The sequence below is a fragment of the Anomaloglossus baeobatrachus genome, chromosome 2 (genome assembly GCF_048569485.1).
Source record: "Anomaloglossus baeobatrachus isolate aAnoBae1 chromosome 2, aAnoBae1.hap1, whole genome shotgun sequence".
In the NCBI taxonomy this organism is placed as follows: Eukaryota; Metazoa; Chordata; class Amphibia; order Anura; family Aromobatidae; genus Anomaloglossus; species Anomaloglossus baeobatrachus.
Window position 1 is genome coordinate 90,687,191 of NC_134354.1, and position 21,533 is coordinate 90,708,723.

The 21,533-nt window shown below is 48.4% G+C and overlaps 1 protein-coding gene across 1 annotated transcript in view; it reads left to right on the forward strand.

Moving 5' to 3' along the window:
• MOSPD2 (motile sperm domain containing 2) overlaps positions 1-21,533 on the forward strand; it is a 153,698-nt gene that overhangs the window by 50,446 nt on the left and 81,719 nt on the right. The window contains exons 4-5 of the mRNA XM_075333416.1: positions 8,526-8,586; positions 10,964-11,002. Coding sequence (XP_075189531.1) covers positions 8,526-8,586; positions 10,964-11,002 — 100 coding nt within the window. The remainder of the gene's footprint in view (positions 1-8,525; positions 8,587-10,963; positions 11,003-21,533) is intronic.

The window sequence follows — 21,533 nt, forward strand, 5'->3', positions numbered from 1 at the left end:
CGGTATACCCCCGGTATTTCACTCCATTCGCTGTAATGTAATCGCGAAATTCCGGGGGTATACCGCAGGTAGCAAATGATGTGCGGTATACCCCCGGTATAGCCGCGATTTACCTGCGGTAATGCTCATCGCTGCCTGCGGTTTTGCAGGGAGTGATGTCATTATGACAGAAGAGGAAGCGGAGCAGAGTAAACACACACGTCACACTCCCTGGACGCCGCACAGAAGCACTTCCGTGCGACCTCCAGGTGCCCGTGCAGTCTGTGTCCCGCTGCAGCCCCGCCACTGCCTGCCCTGCAGTGTATCAGTGTCTGCCCGCAGTATCAGCAGCTTGTCACGCTGCAGCGCAGGCAGACACTGACACACAGCAGTGCGTGCAGCCGTGGGGATGCCGAGCGCTGCTGTCAGGAGGTGAGATGAGATCATTACCTGATGTGACGATCTCCTGCCTTCTGACGTCACCGCGGTCACTGCTGTCTATGCCCGCGGCCCGAGACTGTCACTAGCGGTGACGTCACGGGTTCTCGCGATACTGCTGACAACGTGGCAGATTTAGAAGGCAGTGACAGCGCTGATGGCAGGACTACAGGAGATCATCACAGCAGGTAATGATCTCATCTGTCCTCCTGACAGCAGCGCTCGTCATGACCTGGGCTGACCTATTGATGTTAGCTCAGGTCACTGCATTGCTCTCCCAGCCAATGGGGAACATTCTGTTCTTCATTGAATGGGACAGTGACTATGGTATGGATCGCCGTGGGACCCCCCCCCCCCCTTATTGGATTACGCCGGATGTGGAATTGATTGTTCTTTTCAATAAATTGGTGAAAGAGGGAATGTGGGGAGTTTTTTTTTTTTTTAAATAAAACTTTTTTTGTTGTCTATTTTTAATTTCTTACTGACTGGGTTGGTGATGTCGGGTATCTGATAGATGCGTGACATCACAAACCCCAGGGCTTGATGCCAGGTGACATTACACATCTGGCATCAACCCCATATATTACCTTGTTTGCCAACGCACCAGGGCAACGGGATGAGTTGTGGCGAAGCGCCAGGATTGGCATGTCTGATGGATGCGCCACTTCTGGGGCGGCTGCGGCCTGCTATTTTTAGACTGGGGAGTGTCCAATAACAGTGGACCTCCCTAGTCTGAGAATATCAGACCCCAGCTGTCCGCTTTACCTTGGCTGGTGATCCAATTTGGGGGGGACCCCACGTTTTTTGTTTTAAATTATTTATTTAATGTAAAATAACAGCATGGGGTGCCCTCTGTTTTGGATTACCAGTTAAGGTGAAGCTGCCAGCTGTGGTTTGCAGGCTGCAGCCTTCTGCTTTACCCTAGCTGGCTACAAAAGATGGGGGGGACCTCACGTGGTTTTTTTTTTTTAATTATTTATTTATTTTATGGCTAAATACAAGGCTAAGCATCCTTTAGTGCCACATGAAAGTCACTAAAGGGTACCAGCTTAGAATATGCAGGGGGGTGGGACATTATATAGGTCTTTCTCATCTATCCATCTTTCCCTCTATCTATTATCTGTCTATCGATTATCTATCTATTATCTATATTATTTATTGCAGTAGTTACAGCATAAAAAAACCGCAGGGACCAACCTGCGGAAAAACCGCGGTAAAACCGCGGCAAAAACTCATGCGTTTTAACCGTGGTTTTGTTGCGTTTTTTTACCGCAGGTGCGATAATCTTCAACTCCCAGAAGTTTCCCAAGAAATTTTCTTGAGAAGAATCCCTTTTCTAGTGCGCACATAGATCCCTAATTCGGGTAAAACCCGATCTGCTGCAAGCGCCCATTGACTACAATGAGGTCAAATTACACCCGAAAAACAAAAATGTTCCCCCATATTTTCCCATCTTTTTATTATTTTTCTTCCTCCGAGCCTCCAGCACAGATGTGAACCTGAGAAAACTGACGATACTAAAGGCTGTGAGATAATAGGACAATATGTGGGACTGTCTTCACCCGCGATTTTCTCATTTTAGGGGAAATAATCTTTACAGAATGTGTTTCCGAATAGCAGAATCTTTTCCCATTGTGAGCGATCTTCTGGTCCGCCCTTAGCAATCATTACATTTGTAATCTGCGGCGGTGCACGCTCGCTCCGCGCTCGCCGCTCGCTCCGTGCCCGGGATATCTTCTGCATAGTAATAAGCAAATCCATATCGCTTGTCGGGGAAAAAAAGAAAAAGAGATAAAACAAGGTTCTCATTGCAAGCGGCTTCATTAGAAAAGGTTGTTCTCCAGATAATGGGCATTTGCATATGCAATCCTCCTGGGTTTTTAGTTTGCGGAGATAAAGTGGTGGGGTTTTATATATTCTCGCTTCTGCGTTTTGAAGTGGAAGTGATATATTTGTAAAAGGACAGAGCCTGAAGGACATTCATCTTGTGGAGTTGGTGCCCGGATGGTGATGCATTATTAGCGGACCGCTCTCCGAGATCGGCCTCGTGACATCATTGTGTAATTCAGTGAGCGGGAAGCAGTGGAGGGACATTACCAGCAATGATCATCACTGGAAAATAACAAGCAGGGCAAAAGTGCTAAAAGTGCCTTTTAATATGATTGTTTGTGCATTTATTTATACTTCTTAGGCTGGTTTTGTACAATCCCAGCCCAATCGCCGGCTCTCCTAACCTGAGCTTACCTCCTCACATACGCCTATGAGGCAGTTGACTGAAGTCAGGAGAGCCAGCGGTGGGCCAAGTCTTCCCATCTGAGCACGGACATGGGCCACCAGCTATGGAATAACATTTTAAAGCTGCCACATTTAGATGCATAATGGGGCTGTTATACTGCTTATAGATACCTGTAGTGAAGACATTTGCAGCCTGGTTCTTGTTTAAAGGGGTTGTCCACTACTAGTGTTAGGGGGAAACTTTTAACCATAGTTCACGAGTTGCCTACTGCCTGACCTAATTGGTGTAGATCAGGTGCATGCTTAAAAGAATTTACAACCGGACAAAGGGTCAGATGTGAACGCTCTTCTTGATCGGAGCAAAATGGCACCAAAAAGAGACAGAGAAAAACCACATAGCCTCTTATATAGGCTAGGGGCGTGGATATGTTGGAACGTGCCCATTTAGTGGGACAGTTCATGGGTTAACCAATGGGCAGATCCGTGGTGATGCTGATGGGAGGGTCTATGATGTCATCTGGGTGGATCTGTGGTGATGCTGATAGGCAGGTCTATGATGTCATCTGGGCGGATCTGTGGTGATGCTGATGGGAGGGACTATGATGTGTTTTGGGCGGATCTGTGGTGATGCTGATAGGCAGGTCTATGATGTCATCTGGGTGGATCTGTGGTGATGCTGATGGGAGGGACTATGATGTCTTTTGGGCGGATCTGTGGTGATGCTGATAGGCAGGTCTATGATGTCATCTGGGCGGATCTGTGGTGATGATGGGCGGGTCTATGACGTCATCTGGGCGGATCTGTGGTGATGCTGATGGGAGGGTCTATGATGTCATCTGGGTAGATCTGTGGTGATGCTGATAGGCAGGTCTATGATGTCATCTGGGCGGATCTGTGGTGATGCTGATGGGAGGGTCTATGATGTCATCTGGGTAGATCTGTGGTGATGCTGATAGGCAGGTCTATGATGTCATCTGGGCGGATCTGTGGTGATGCTGATAGGCAAGTCTATGACGTCATCTGGGTGGATCTGCGGTGATGCTGATGGGAGGGTCTATGACGTCATCTGGGTGAATCTGTGGTGATGCTGATGGTAGGGTCTATGATGTCATCTGGGTGGATCTGTGGTGATGCTGATGGGAGGGTCTATGACGTCATCTGGGTGAATCTGTGGTGATGCTGATGGTAGGGTCTATGATGTCATCTGGGTGGATCTGTGGTGATGCTGATGGTAGGGTCTATGATGTCATCTGGGCGGATCTGTGGTGATGCTGATGGGAGGGTCTATGATATCATCTGGGTGGATCTGTGCTGATGCTGATGGGAGGGTCTATGATGTCATCTGGGTGGATCTGTGGTGATGCTGATGGGAGGGTCTATGATGTCATCTGGGCGGATCTGTGGTGATGCTGATGGGAGGGTCTATGATGTCATCTGGGTGGATCTGTGGTGATGCTGATGGGAGGGTCTATGACGTCATCTGGGTGGATCTGTGGTGATACTGATGGGAGGGTCTATGATATCATCTGGGCGGATCTGCGGTGATGCTGATGGGAGGGTCTATGATATCATCTGGGTGGATCTGTGGTGATGCTGATAGGCAGGTCTATGATGTCATCTGGGCGGATCTGTGGTGATGCTGATGGGAGGGTCTATGATATCATCTGGGCGGATCTGCGGTGATGCTGATGGGAGGGTCTATGATATCATCTGGGTGGATCTGTGGTGATGCTGATGGGAGGGTCTATGACGTCATCTGGGCGGATCTGTGGTGATGCTGATGGGAGGGTCTATGACGTCATCTGGGCGGATCTGTGGTGATGCTGATGGGAGGGTCTATGACGTCATCTGGGCGGATCTGCGGTGATGCTGATGGGAGGGTCTATGATGTCATCTGGGCGGATCTGCGGTGATGCTGATGGGAGGGTCTATGATGTCATCTGGGCGGATCTGCGGTGATGCTAATGGCTGACTTATGTAAGGCAAATCAACACACAATCCCCTATGTCAAGAGGTTAATTAAGTATTTGAAGGAAAAGCCCTCTTCAACACTAGGACAAGCCCTTCTGATTCCACTTGTTTCCCACAGTTTAGATAGATAAGAGACCCTGTACTCACCTCACGTTCTGGCACCATTCTAGCGCAGTCTGCAACCACGGTTCAGGGCTCACGTGACATCACACGAGCCCCGCGTCCAATCAGCTCCGGCTTCTCTCGCCGCGCCTTTGGATCAAAAGAGTTAATCAACAGGACATTACACTGTTGTCGCCACTCACTTCCTGTTGATAGCTCATTTGGTCCGAAGGTGGTCAGAGAGAAGCTGGCGGTGATTGGACGGGGGGCTAGCGTGATGGCACGTGAGCGCCGAACTGCAGTTACCTACAGCGCTGAAACGGTGCCAGAATGGGAGGTGAGTACAGGGTTTTTTTGTTTTAACTGGAGGAAACAAATGGAATTAAAAGGGCTTGTCCTAGTAGTGGACAACCCCTTTAATTCACGTTAGCCGTTTTTGTGCAATATCCTTTTCATGCATTGGGGTGGGCCTGTGGATAGGGTCTTTGGTTCTGCCACAGCCCTTTCATGCTTGTGTGAGCCTATTTTACATTTCATGCTAACACTGCCAGCAGCAACAGCGGCACTTGGGCACATTCATCTCCTGGAGGGTCTTCAACAAAATGGTGCTACGGCGTATTCTCACACTGACATCAGGGGGTCTTCAGGAAAATGGCCCCACGGGCAGTGCATGCGCACACTGACATCCGACGATCTTCAGCAAAATGGCGCCATGGCAGCGCATGCACACATTCATATATCAGCTTGTCATTGAGCGGAGGTCTGAATCTGTGTATGAAAATCGTGGCGCCATTTTGATGAAGACTTTTGAATGTCAGTGGGTGTATGCGCCGTGGCAGCACCATCTTGTTGAAGATTATTTAATGGCAGTGTGCACATATGCCGCCCTCGACGCCATTTTGCTGAAGACGCCCAGGATACAAAAGTGCGCAAGCGCTGTCCTTCCTTTGGGAGGTGCTAGCTCAAAATTTAAAAAAAAGAGGCTCCTACAAACGCAGAGGGGTCAAGACACAGCTGAAGACCCTACCAACAGTCCCGCCCCGATGCACAAAAAGGATATAGCAACAAAAACCAGGCAGCGGATCTATAGGAAAGTCCTATAGAAAAAAGAGAAGAGATACAAACTCTGCACTCAGATCCAGTTCATTGATTAAATCACCACTCCTGCGGTTTTCTTTATTTCTACACTGGAGTGGTGCTTTAAATCTTACTCCCCTAACCCCTGTCATATACTGACCTTCCAGTATCTTCATCTTCTATCGCCACCTCTCCGGTCAGACTCTGTCGTGTGTGACCTGCCGGAAGCGCCAGTGTTTCATAGAGCGTACCAGAGGTCACAACTCAATACAAGTCTATGAGAGCCTTGTTTTGGCCTCGTTCTGGCTCTCATAGACTTGCATCGTGAGTTTGTGACTTAACTTCTGACTACCGGCCAGTCAGACGATGGCGCTGCTGGACCGGAGTGGCATCATTAGACAGTGAAGCCTCCGGAAGGTGAGTATATGACTGGGGGCAGTGGACTTGGATCTAAAGCGCCACTCCAGCTCTGAAAAAAAAAATTCTGGAGTGGTGCTTTTATTAATTTACTGATAACTCATTGTTCAGACATCTGTCTGTAATATATGCCTCTTGTAATTAAAGTGCTATACCAAACATTTTAAGTCCTGACCTATCCAAAAGAGAGGTGACATCTGAGGATTGTCACCGACTCCCTGAACAGGGCTCTATAATTCCCACATGTGAACGGAGCAGTGATGACTTGTAGCAGCTGTCTTCGGCCATCTCTCGCAGTCCTATAGACAATGAGTGGCTCCATTCTAAGGTGGCGTTCTCAGGAACAGTGCAGGTCCCAGCAGTTGAAATTAAATATTAACTTGCAATATATCCCCGTATCCTGTAAATAATTGATAACTTTCAATCGTGGGGAGTAACCCTTTAACTTAAAAGGATTTTCCACTACTGAGCAACCTTTTCTTAATCAATGCTCCAATAGCATAAAAACTGCACATACCTCCAGGACTGGCGGCGATATAGTGATATCGGCCTGGTGTCACGTGATAATATTACCGTCACCGTTCCATCATCGGCTGCAGTGCTCACATGATATAACCGTGTCTCTCACGTATGGGAGACAAAGCGCTGACGTCAATGAAATGGCGCCGGTCCTAAAGGTATGTTCGGGAAGCCCTTTTAAGTTAAAAAGACTCTCCATTCTCCTGACATTTCTGTGTTAGTAAGTATGTGCGATCCAGACCCATGGAATAGCAATTCTGGATCACATTTTCTGAGAACTCTGGTTTCTCTATAGCTGCTTCTGGAAATGTTATCCATAAGTTATCCACTGCTTGTTACCAATGGGTTGTATCTCCACACACTGGCACTGCCCAATCAGTGCTTGGATAGGTAAGTGATGGCTACTTATTAAAGGGAATCTGTTATCTGGTTTTTGCTATGTATTCTGAGAGCATCATAATGTAGTGGTAGAGACCCTGATTAGAGGGGCATATCACGTACGGAGCTGGGTATGACTGTAGCAATACAATCAGTGCTTTATCAGCAGGAGATTATCATTAGAGGACAACTATCCTATTCCAATTTCACCCACACTACCGATTAGCAGCTCTTTCTCACTATACAATGTACACAGAAAGCTGTGGTGTGGGTGGGTTATACACAGCTCAATATCTGGGCTCTGCTAGTTCTGCAGAAGAAAAACTTGGATTCTGTCATAACTACTGCACACAATAAACTATGTGATACCTCGCTGGAATCAGGGCCTCTGTCCCTACTCATTCTGCTCTCAGATTACTTGGCAAAGACCCACTGCAAATATTTAAAAAAAACTGACCCGCACATCCTACAAATGTGAATAGGTGCCAGTTGAAAAAACATAGCAAATACAAAATGCATACAGCTGCACACTAAAATGCCAACAATGTATAAGGGAACTCTGGTACTGCATTACTGCTATATGAAAAAATGAGATTTTTAGTTTATGAATTGGCCAATGCATGTAAGCCCAGAAACTAACGGCAAGGTAAATCTCAATAAATGTACTTGAGAAATTAATTTATTGAGATTTAGCTTGCCGTTGGTTTCCGGGCATTGGCCAATTCATAAACTAAAAATCTCATTTGTTCATATAGCAGTAATGCAGCACCAGAGTTCCCTTATACCTTGTTGGCATTTTAGTGTGCAGCTGTATGCATTTTGTATTTACTTGGCAAAGACCTGTTGGCAGATTCTCTTTAAAGGGAACCTGTCGCCAGGTTTTTTCCCATATAAAGTGCAGCCACCACCAGTGTGCCCTTATATACAGCATTCTATAATACTGTATATAAGAGCTCAGGTCGCTTTGTAGAACATAAAAAACACCTTTTATCTTACTCACCTATGTGGCAGTCCAGTCCGATGGGCATTGCTGGTCTTGATCCGTCAACCTCATCTCTGCTTTATGTGGATGACGCGTCCTATTTCATTCACAGAGTCGTCCATGGCGCTCCTGCACAGGCGTACTTCTCTCTGCCTTGCCGAGAGCAAAGTACTGTCGTGCGCATGCGCCAGCGCTCCTTGACCTTTCCTTGCACATGCGCACTTCAGTACTTTGCTCTGCCCTCTGCAAGGCAAAGAAAGTGCGCATGCGCAGAAGCACAGTGGAGGAACCTCTGGATTTCTTTATTTATTACACATAAGAATAATGTAGCTGGATATAAAGTGACAAATCGCTGTTGTTTCTTGTCTTCAAATAAACTTTTTCATTTTATCTGAAACTTTGTAATGAAAATATCATTCACTTCTAGGACATGGATTTTGTTCGCTTTGTCATCAGCTGTTTTAAGATCTACTACCCCAGATACCTGTGTAAGTAGTGTGATCTCTAATGTATGTATAACTGATATATCGGGGATTTACTGGTTCCCAATATGTCGTGGATAGATTTGTTATTTATTCATTAATAGAGGGTTCCCGTGTCCTAGCATGTCTTTATATATCTGATCTATTTGTTATGGTGCTTTTAGCCACACAAGGATCAGTGTTGCTTGACTCAGATCCCTCCTAATGTACTTAAAGGGAATCAACCAGTAGATTTTTCCCCTATAAACTAAAAGCATTGTCATAATGGCTCTAGGAGGCTGATTAAAATGATACCTTTGGCTGATAAATCCGAGTCTTGATTGCAGAGTAATCTTTGTCCACACATCCGAAAATGACATAATTTGTGCAGTGGCTTGAGCATCGACGTTGGACTTTGTGAGTCGGGTCTTCGGTAAAGATTCCTCCCCTGGCTGCCTGCATTCCCTCTATTTAAAAATGTCTCCCCTCTGCCGCTGTAATTAGCGCTATGTCTGGCGCATGCGCAGTACTATTTTCAAGTTTTACACCAACTCTGTAATAAAATGGTGCCGCAAATCGGTGCATGCGCATACAGCGATCACTGGCGCCATTGTATTGAAGACACTGTGTAAAAACAAATATGAGCAGCAGTGGCGCATGCGCAGATTTAATTTATTTTTTTTTTTTAATCAGCGCATGTGCCTCCGACGCTTATAGTCATCTCCACAGTGTACCTCAGTAAAATGGCACCGGAGCTAGTGGTACACACATGCTCTAATTCCAGGGCATTTTATTAAAGAGTTTGTGAAAAATGTGAAAATAGCACTGTGCATGCGCCGGCAAAGGGGAGACGCAGGCAGATAGGGGAGGAATCATTACTGAAGACCCGACCCACAAAGTCCCGCCCGATGCTCAAGACACTGCACGAATGATGTCACTTTAAGATGTGTGGACAAAGATTACTGTGATCAAGACTCGGATTTAGCAGCTAAAGGCATCATTTTAATCAGCATCCTAGCGCTATTACGGCATTGCTTTTAGTTTATAGGGCAATAATCTGGTGGTTGGTTTTTCCAAAATGACAAGTTACTTTAGTATCTATTAGAGGATAACTTGCTAATCGCTAGATCCCAATAGCAACGCCAATGTTAAGTTGAGCAGAGGTGCACAACAACATGCCCGACCTTGTCTTCATTCATTGTCTATGTGACTGCAGAGAAGGCTGAGCACAGCACTTCGCGGTTTCTGACAGTCCTGTTGACAATGGATGGGGTGGAGGCTGAGCATGTGCATGTCTGCTCTATTTAAAGGGAACCTGTCACCAGATTTTGGCCTTCTAACTAAAACTAGCACCTTAAGAAGCGCCTGTACTGCATTCTATAAAGGTGCACGTTACTCCCTGATCCCCCCTGTAGACCCCAAAATACCTTTATAAAATCCCCCATCCTGTCTGTATGTCCAAGCCAATGGGTGTCCAAATCTGCACTTCCTGTCACTCTCTCCTCTTCCTGTGCTAATTTACGTGGATGACACCTCAGATGCCATCCATGTAGGCGGACAAAATGTCCATATTCCTGGCTCACGCAGGCGCACTTCGCTCTGTCTTGTTGCGGGCAGAGCAAAAAACATAGGTGCACCTGCGCGAATTGGCAAGTTCTCTGCGCAGGTGCGAGATTTTGCCCGGCGATGTGGATAAAGTAGGTGACGTCATCCACATCGCCGTGCAAAATCTCGCGCCTGCAGAGACAAGTTGCCAGTTCGTGCAGGCGCACCTATGTTTTTTGGCTCTTCCCACAATAGGGCAGAGTGATGTGCCAGAAATATGTCTGTGCAGGCGCAAGATTTATCCTGACTACCTGGATGGCGTATCCGAGGCATCATCCATGTCAATCAGCACAGGAGGAGGGTGAAAGGAGGGACAGGAGGCGCCGATGAGGACACCCATCAGACCGAAACAGACAATTTACATACAGGGCGGGGGGAAGGGGATAAGGGGGTAACATGCACCTTTCATAGAATGCAGCACAGGCACCGCTGAAGGTGTTAGTTTAGTTTAGAAGGCCAAAATCTGGTGACAGGTTCCCTTAACGCTAGGTCTTCAGAACCCCATTCTTATGATTGTGGGGTCACACAGCCGTCGGCAAATTATCCCCATATTCTATGCATAAAGGTTAATCTTTGAATCTGAGAAAAGCCATTTAAAGAGGATCTCTCATCAGGACAACCCCTTTAAACTGCTGCTAGCCACCGATCAGCTGATTCGATTCACATAGTGTTATATAGGAATGTTCATGTATATTCCATCTAAATAGCAAAAAATAAAATGTGCTGTGTATATTGTGTATATATTACATTTGTATATTGTGCAATGACTTCTCATCTCCCCCTTCTTATGTCTTTCCAGCAAAGATTGTGATTTTTGAGATGCCTTGGATAATGAACGGTGAGCTTAATTTTCTTATTTCATTGTATTGTCTAATGGTCTAGAGCAGAGGTCACCACCCTACCATACCATGAGAGCCACCATCATCTGTATGAGAGGGTCCGCCTTACCACTGTAGACACCCAGAGCCCCCATTACCAGTATATTACCAGCCAAAATGTCCCCATCGAAATCACACTGAGGAAGTATACTCAAAGGCAGGGGTGGGCAATTCATTTTCCTATGGGGCCGCATGAGAAATTGGGATTGGTTTAGAGGGCCGGACTAATATAATTACCTCAGTTCTACCCAATATACTACATCACTACACCCCCTCCATATACTACACCTGTAATAAACTACACCACTACACCCCTATATACTACACCTGTATTATACTACACTCCCTCCATATACCTGTAATATACTACACCCCCATATACACCTGTATTATACTACACCACTATATAATACACCTCCGATATACTACACCTGTAATATACTACATCACTACACCCCATATACTACACCTGTAATATAGTACACCTCCATATAGCACACCTGTAATATACTACATCACTACACCACTATATAGCACACCTGTAATATACTACATCACTACACCACTATATAGCACACCTGTAATATACTACATCACTACACCACTATATAGCACACCTGTAATATACTACATCACTACACCACTATATAGCACACCTGTAATATACTACAACTCCATATAGTACACCTGTAATATACTACATCACTACACCTCCATATAGTACACCTGTAATATACTACACCTCCATATAGCACACCTGTAATATACTACATCACTATACCCCCATATACTACACCACTATATACACCTCCATATAGCACACCTGTAATATACTACACCCCCATATGTCACACACCCTGCTCCCCACATACAGCCTGCACCCCCATATCACACACACTACACCCCATACAGCCTGCACCCCCATATCACACACACTACACCCCCATATGTCACACACCATGCCCACATATCTCACCCTGCAACTCCATCTTCCCTCATATGCCACTCACCCTGCAGCTCCATCTGCCCTCATATGCCACTCACCCTGCAACTCCATCTTCCCTCATATGCCACTCACCCTGCAACTCCATCTTCCCTCATATGCCACTCACCCTGCAACTCCATCTTCCCTCATATGCCACTCACCCTGCAACTCCATCTTCCCTCATATGCCACTCACCCTGCAACTCCATCTTCCCTCATATGCCACTCACCCTGCAGCTCCATCTTCCCTCATATGCCACTCACCTTGCAACTCCATCTTCCCTCATATGCCACTCATCCTGCAGCTCCATCTTCCCTCATATGCCACTCACCCTGCAGCTCCATCTTCCCTCATATGCCACTCACCCTGCAACTCCATCTTCCCTCATATGCCACTCACCCTGCAACTCCATCTTCCCTCATATGCCACTCACCCTGCAACTCCATCTTCCCTCATATGCCACTCACCCTGCAACTCCATCTTCCCTCATATGCCACTCACCCTGCAACTCCATCTTCCCTCATATGCCACTCACCCTGCAGCTCCATCTTCCCTCATATGCCACTCACCCTGCAGCTCCATCTTCCCTCATATGCCACTCACCCTGCAACTCCATCTTCCCTCATATGCTACTCACCCTGCAACTCCATCTTCCCTCATATGCCCCTCACCCTGCAACTCCATCTTCCCTCATATGCCCCTCACCCTGCAACTCCATCTTCCCTCATATGCCACTCACCTTGCAACTCCATCTTCCCTCATATGCCCCTCACCCTGCAACTCCATCTTCCCTCATATGCCCCTCACCCTGCAACTCCATCTTCCCTCATATGCCACTCACCCTGCAGCTCCATCTTCCCTCATATGCCACTCACCTTGCAACTCCATCTTCCCTCATATGCTACTCACCCTGCAACTCCATCTTCCCTCATATGCCACTCACCCTGCAGCTCCATCTTCCCTCATATGCCACTCACCCTGCAGCTCCATCTTCCCTCATATGCCACTCACCCTGCAGCTCCATCTTCCCTCATATGCCACTCACCCTGCAGCTCCATCTTCCCTCATATGCCACTCACCCTGCAGCTCCATCTTCCCTCATATGCCACTCACCCTGCAGCTCCATCTGCCCTCATATGCCACTCACCCTGCAGCTCCATCTTCCCTCATATGCCACTCACCCTGCAGCTCCATCTTCCCTCATATGCCACTCACCCTGCAGCTCCATCTGCCCTCATATGCCACTCACCCTGCAACTCCATCTTCCCTCATATGCCACTCACCCTGCAGCTCCATCTTCTCTCATATGCCACTCACCCTGCAGCTCCATCTTCCCTCATATGCCACTCACCCTGCAGCTCCATCTGCCCTCATATGCCACTCACCCTGCAACTCCATCTTCCCTCATATGCCACTCACCCTGCAGCTCCATCTTCTCTCATATGCCACTCACCCTGCAACTCCATCTTCCCTCATATGCCACTCACCCTGCAGCTCCATCTTCCCTCATATGCCACTCACCCTGCAGCTCCATCTGCCCTCATATGCCACTCACCCTGCAGCTCCATCTGCCCTCATATGCCACTCACCCTGCAGCTCCATCTTCCCTCATATGCCACTCACCCTGCAGCTCCATCTTCCCTCATATGCCACTCACCCTGCAACTCCATCTTCCCTCATATGCCACTCACCCTGCAGCTCCATCTGCCCTCATATGCCACTCACCCTGCAGCTCCATCTTCCCTCATATGCCACTCACCCTGCAGCTCCATCTGCCCTCATATGCCACTCACCCTGCAGCTCCATCTGCCCTCATATGCCACTCACCCTGCAGCTCCATCTTCCCTCATATGCCACTCACCCTGCAGCTCCATCTTCCCTCATATGCCACTCACCCTGCAACTCCATCTTCCCTCATATGCACTCACCCTGCAGCTCCATGTTCCCACATATGCCACTCACCCTGCAGCTCCATCTGCCCTCATATGCCACTCACCCTGCAGCTCCATCTGCCCTCATATGCCACTCACCCTGCAGCTCCATCTGCCCTCATATGCCACTCACCCTGCAGCTCCATCTTCCCTCATATGCCACTCACCCTGCAACTCCATCTTCCCACATATGCCACTCACCCTGCAGCTCCATCTTCCCTCATATGCCACTCACCCTGCAGCTCCATCTGCCCTCATATGCCACTCACCCTGCAGCTCCATCTGCCCTCATATGCCACTCACCCTGCAGCTCCATCTGCCCTCATATGCCACTCACCCTGCAGCTCCATCTTCCCTCATATGCCACTCACCCTGCAGCTCCATCTTCCCTCATATGCCACTCACCCTGCAGCTCCATCTTCCCTCATATGCCACTCACCCTGCAACTCCATCTTCCCTCATATGCTACTCACCCTGCAACTCCATCTTCCCTCATATGCCCCTCACCCTGCAACTCCATCTTCCCTCATATGCCACTCACCTTGCAACTCCATCTTCCCTCATATGCCCCTCACCCTGCAACTCCATCTTCCCTCATATGCCCCTCACCCTGCAACTCCATCTTCCCTCATATGCCACTCACCCTGCAGCTCCATCTTCCCTCATATGCCACTCACCTTGCAACTCCATCTTCCCTCATATGCCACTCACCCTGCAGCTCCATCTTCCCTCATATGCCACTCACCTTGCAACTCCATCTTCCCTCATATGCTACTCACCCTGCAACTCCATCTTCCCTCATATGCCACTCACCCTGCAGCTCCATCTTCCCTCATATGCCACTCACCCTGCAGCTCCATCTTCCCTCATATGCCACTCACCCTGCAGCTCCATCTTCCCTCATATGCCACTCACCCTGCAGCTCCATCTTCCCTCATATGCCACTCACCCTGCAGCTCCATCTTCCCTCATATGCCACTCACCCTGCAGCTCCATCTGCCCTCATATGCCACTCACCCTGCAGCTCCATCTTCCCTCATATGCCACTCACCCTGCAGCTCCATCTTCCCTCATATGCCACTCACCCTGCAGCTCCATCTTCCCTCATATGCCACTCACCCTGCAGCTCCATCTGCCCTCATATGCCACTCACCCTGCAACTCCATCTTCCCTCATATGCCACTCACCCTGCAGCTCCATCTTCTCTCATATGCCACTCACCCTGCAGCTCCATCTTCCCTCATATGCCACTCACCCTGCAGCTCCATCTTCCCTCATATGCCACTCACCCTGCAGCTCCATCTGCCCTCATATGCCACTCACCCTGCAACTCCATCTTCCCTCATATGCCACTCACCCTGCAACTCCATCTGCCCTCATATGCCACTCACCCTGCAACTCCATCTTCCCTCATATGCCACTCACCCTGCAGCTCCATCTTCTCTCATATGCCACTCACCCTGCAGCTCCATCTTCCCTCATATGCCACTCACCCTGCAGCTCCATCTTCTCTCATATGCCACTCACCCTGCAACTCCATCTTCCCTCATATGCCACTCACCCTGCAGCTCCATCTTCCCTCATATGCCACTCACCCTGCAGCTCCATCTGCCCTCATATGCCACTCACCCTGCAGCTCCATCTGCCCTCATATGCCACTCACCCTGCAGCTCCATCTTCCCTCATATGCCACTCACCCTGCAGCTCCATCTTCCCTCATATGCCACTCACCCTGCAACTCCATCTTCCCTCATATGCCACTCACCCTGCAGCTCCATCTGCCCTCATATGCCACTCACCCTGCAGCTCCATCTTCCCTCATATGCCACTCACCCTGCAGCTCCATCTGCCCTCATATGCCACTCACCCTGCAGCTCCATCTGCCCTCATATGCCACTCACCCTGCAGCTCCATCTTCCCTCATATGCCACTCACCCTGCAGCTCCATCTTCCCTCATATGCCACTCACCCTGCAACTCCATCTTCCCTCATATGCACTCACCCTGCAGCTCCATGTTCCCACATATGCCACTCACCCTGCAGCTCCATCTGCCCTCATATGCCACTCACCCTGCAGCTCCATCTGCCCTCATATGCCACTCACCCTGCAGCTCCATCTGCCCTCATATGCCACTCACCCTGCAGCTCCATCTTCCCTCATATGCCACTCACCCTGCAACTCCATCTTCCCACATATGCCACTCACCCTGCAGCTCCATCTTCCCTCATATGCCACTCACCCTGCAGCTCCATCTGCCCTCATATGCCACTCACCCTGCAGCTCCATCTGCCCTCATATGCCACTCACCCTGCAGCTCCATCTGCCCTCATATGCCACTCACCCTGCAGCTCCATCTTCCCTCATATGCCACTCACCCTGCAGCTCCATCTTCCCTCATATGCCACTCACCCTGCAGCTCCATCTTCCCTCATATGCCACTCACCCTGCAGCTCCATCTTCTCTCATATGCCACTCACCCTGCAACTCCATCTTCCCACATATGCCACTCACCCTGCAGCTCCATCTTCCCTCATATGCCACTCACCCTGCAGCTCCATCTGCCCTCATATGCCACTCACCCTGCAGCTCCATCTTCCCTCATATGCCACTCACCCTGCAGCTCCATCTTCCCTCATATGCCACTCACCCTGCAGCTCCATCTGCCCTCATATGCCACTCACCCTGCAACTCCATCTGCCCTCATATGCCACTCACCCTGCAGCTCCATCTTCCCTCATATGCCACTCACCCTGCAACTCCATCTTCCCACATATGCCACTCACCCTGCAGCTCCATCTTCCCTCATATGCCACTCACCCTGCAGCTCCATCTGCCCTCATATGCCACTCACCCTGCAGCTCCATCTGCCCTCATATGCCACTCACCCTGCAGCTCCATCTGCCCTCATATGCCACTCACCCTGCAGCTCCATCTTCCCTCATATGCCACTCACCCTGCAGCTCCATCTTCCCTCATATGCCACTCACCCTGCAGCTCCATCTTCCCTCATATGCCACTCACCCTGCAGCTCCATCTTCCCTCATATGCCACTCACCCTGCAGCTCCATCTTCCCTCATATGCCACTCACCCTGCAGCTCCATCTTCCCTCATATGCCACTCACCCTGCAGCTCCATCTTCCCTCATATGCCACTCACCCTGCAGCTCCATCTTCCCTCATATGCCACTCACCCTGCAGCTCCATCTTCCCTCATATGCCACTCACCCTGCAGCTCCATCTTCCCTCATATGCCACTCACCCTGCAGCTCCATCTTCTCTCATATGCCACTCACCCTGCAACTCCATCTTCCCACATATGCCACTCACCCTGCAGCCCCCTCCCCCTCATGTCCCCTCTTTTCTTATTACCAGTCATCATGTGTCCACATCTCCGTCAGGATTCAGTATCTTGCTTTCTGCCCGGCATCCTGTGTCTCCTCCCACACAGTCACATGGGCGTGACATCATCGCAGGTCCTGCAAGATGAATTATTCCGTCTGCTGTGCTGCTTCTTCTCCTGCAGGGCGGGCGGGAACTTTTGAAATGACACACGCAGCGCAGTACTGACAACGTCACAGCGCGCGCGTGTGTCACTGACAATTAGTGCCGGCAGGGAACAGAGGAAAGACTCCTGCGTTCCGCTGCCTGCACTGACTGTGCGGACCTGCACAGGATCTCTCCCTGCTCGGCACGCTGCAGCCCGGCTCCACTGCACCGGCTGAAGACGGGCGGGCCGGTCACAGAGAGCTGGCGGGCCGGATGTGGCCCGCGGGCCGCCCCTTGCCCAGGTCTGCTCAAAGGGGTATTCACATCTCCAAGATCCTAGCCCAATATGTAGTAGGTGTAATAATAATATTAGCAAATATCTCCAATTAGAAATTTAGCATTATTCTCCTGATATAGCCATGTCACTTACCTCATGTGCAGGGCATTGCAGCTCAGGGATCCATGGTTACGATCACTAGCAATTAACGTACACTATGAGTGGTGTTAATCATGAATACCCAAGCTGCAATGCCCTGCACATGAGGTAAGTGTCATGGCTATATCAGGAGAACTATACTACATTTCTAATTAGAGTAATTTGGTAATATTGTTATTATTACACCTACTACATATTGGGATCTTGGAGATGGGAAGAACCCTTTAAATCCAGGGCTTCCCTGTTTATCCCCATTTGATATTTTTGCATCAGGCACTGTCACGACACTATTGCATCCAGCTTTAAGCAACCATTTAAAGGGAATTTGTCACTAGGTTTCTGCTCCCTCATCTGAGAACAGCATAATGTAGGGGCAGAGACCCTGATTCCAGTGATGTCACTTACTGAGCTGTTTGTTTTCATTTTGATAAAATCAGTGTTTTCTCTGCTGCAGATCTAGCAGTTATACAGAGCTCATAAATATGGTGGACTACCTGCAGCACGCCGAGTAGTCCTGTAATGATAATCTACTACTGATCAGTGATTTTATCAAAACTACACGAAGTAGCTGAGTAAGTGACACATCGCTGGAATCAGGATCTCTGCACCTACATTATGCTGCTCTGATTAGATGGCAAAAACCTGGTGATAGATTCCCTTTAAGTGCACCTTCCCACACGCTTCTTTTCCCACTATACTAAGCAGCCCAATAAGTGACACATCGCTGTAATCCGGGCCTCTGCCCCTACGTTATGCTGATTTCAGATTAGGAGGCAAGAACCTGGTGACGGATTCCCTTTAACTGGCAGTACCATTCTATCTCCAGCTTGCCATACTTAATGTATCTCTCCAACCCTTAATCCAGTTCTGCATAGACAGGACGGTCCTTTGGTTTTCCCAGCGTCCCAGACTCCCATGTAGCATAGTGCAGATCCCAGTAATAGGGATAATAGATCAGATGCAGTAATGCTCCGGCCTTGTATATCAATCACGTTGTTTGCGGCTTCTTCCCTTGGCCGGATGTTGGGCAGTGCATCGCCGCAGGATAAGCACATATATTGTGTACCCCAGAGTACGGAGCACAGATAGGGGCGCTGCCGAGGTCAGGTTTTTCAGACATTAGGATGAGCAATTAAAGTGACTGGTATCTTCTTCAGGCCACGCTCTCCATACTGCGGCCGCTCATGCGTGTCCTGTGTATGACAGGCAGCTGAGCGCTATTTGTGCACGTGTTCGGCTTTTCTTCTTGCCTGGAAGACATCACTGCTGGGCGAGGAGAGAGGAGCGAGGCCATGAACAGTGTTTTTTTTTTTTTGCAGATTTTTTTTTTTTTATAGCCCTGAAAATACAGTTAATTTATAGATTTTACTGTAGCTTTTGTGCTCTGGGGTGAGAGGGCCATTGTCATACCCGCCGGGACATTTCTTCACCAGCCACTGTGTACAAGGGGTCTTCTTAAGACTCGTAGGATCGAGATTTAAGAATTATTCCCATCTCCAAAATCTTATCCCAATATGTAGTAGGTGTAATAATAAGAATATTAGCGAATACCTCCAATTAGAAATGTAGTATAGTTCTCCTTATTAGCTATGTCTCTTACCTCATCTGCAGGGCATTGCAGCCTAGGTATCCTTGGCTATGACCACTCCTATTATGAGTTAGTTGCTTGTGGTTGTAACCATGTATACCTGAGCTGCAATACCCTGCACATGAGGTAAGAGATGTAGCTAATCAGGAGAACTATACTACATTTCTAATTGGAGGTATGTGCTAATAATATTATTATTATTATTATTATTATTATTATTATTATTATTATTTCCCCTATTACATATTGGGATAGGATCTTGGAGATGGGAATACCCCTTTAAGGATAATAGAAAGTGGAACTCACTACTGGCCTTTCTATAACAATCACTTTGACATTTAGTTGTATATGCTTATTAGTTTATCTAATGTCACATACCTGTGTATTCTGTTACATGCATGTTATATACGAAGGTCTGTTTGCATCTTTTTCACTTGTATAAGGCCATGTGCCAACAAAAGAAAATACCTGCGGATTTTGCTGCGGATTTTCTAGATTTTCCAGATAAATCCGCGGATTTGCGCAAGTACAGACACTCCCCATGTTATCCTGTGGGATTTGGGGAGCACTGTTGCAATGCCGCGGATTTCCCGCAGCCGCAAAGAACTGCATGTCAATTATTCCAGCCTTTCTACAATGGAGATAAAGGGGGGGGGAATCCACAGGAATAACACTCGTATTCCGCATGTTTTCTGCAACAATTTATGCATTAAATCCGCTGCAATGGATAGCTGCGGATTCCGGTGGAGATACTGCGTTAACCTGCGGAAATACCTGCAGAAAATTCCGCAGGTATTTTCTCCCGTGCTAAGGCCCTGTGCGCACTTGCCGGATTTTGCCGCGGATTTCCTGCAGATTTGATGCATGTTTTGCTGCATGTTATGTTCATAACATCTCTGCAGGGAATCACCAGCAAAACCTATGGGAAAAAAAATCCTGTGCGCACTATGCGGAATTTGACAGCTGCATGTTTTGCTGCGGGATTCCCGCAGCAAAAACAATTGCATGTCACTTCTTTTCCGCACGTCGCTGCGAGATTTCACTCCATTGACTGCAATGTAATCGTGAAATCCTGCAGGGAATAACGCAGGCAGCAAATTCTGTGCGGTTCATTGCGTTTTCCTGCGTTATTCCCTGCGGTATTTCGCGGTTTACCTGCGGTAATGTACATCGCTGCCTGCGGTTTGCAGGGAAGTGATGTCATTATGACAGGAAGAGGAAGCGGAGCAGAGAGTAAACACACACAGATCACACACACACACAGACATAGACATAGAATACACACACATCGCACTCACACACAGACATATAGAATACACATACAAATCAAACGGACATATAGAAAATAAAAACCACGTGGGCCCCGCCGTATTTTTACCGTCCAGCCGAGGTAAGCACACAGCAGCAGCCCGGTATTCTCAGGCTGGGGAGGGCGAGGGCCGGGGTTAATGCCCCCCCCCTCCCGCTGCCGAGAATATCAGCCGCAGCTGCCCCGGGACTGTCGCATCCATTATGCGGCAGTACCGGAGTGTCCTCGTCTCTTCCTGTTGCCGTGATGCAGTGGCAATCAGGGTAATATAAGGAGTTAATGGCAGCGGATCGCCGCCACTAAGTCCAGGCTTGATCATGGCAGCGTCTATGTGACAGCTGACATGATCAACCCGTAAGTAAAGTGAATAAACACACACACCGAAAAATCCTTTATTTTAAATAAAACACAAAAAAGCCCCTGGTTCTCCCGTTTATTAACCCCCGAAACACACAGCTCCGGCGTAATCCACGTCCTGCGATGCTTGCATCCAGCCGCGACTGACACAGCGCTGAATGCAGCCTCGCAATGAGACAGCAGAGGTAACTCCAGGGCATTTCCCACGGCCGGTAATGTGAACACACACTACCGCTCGGGAGAAATGCAGCGTGTGCTCACAGGGACTCTATCTATCCTTCTATCTATCCTTCTATCTATCCTTCTATCTATCCTTCTATCTATCCTTCTATCTATCCTTCTATCTATCCTTCTATCTATCCTTCTATCTATCCTTCTATCTATCCTTCTATCTATCC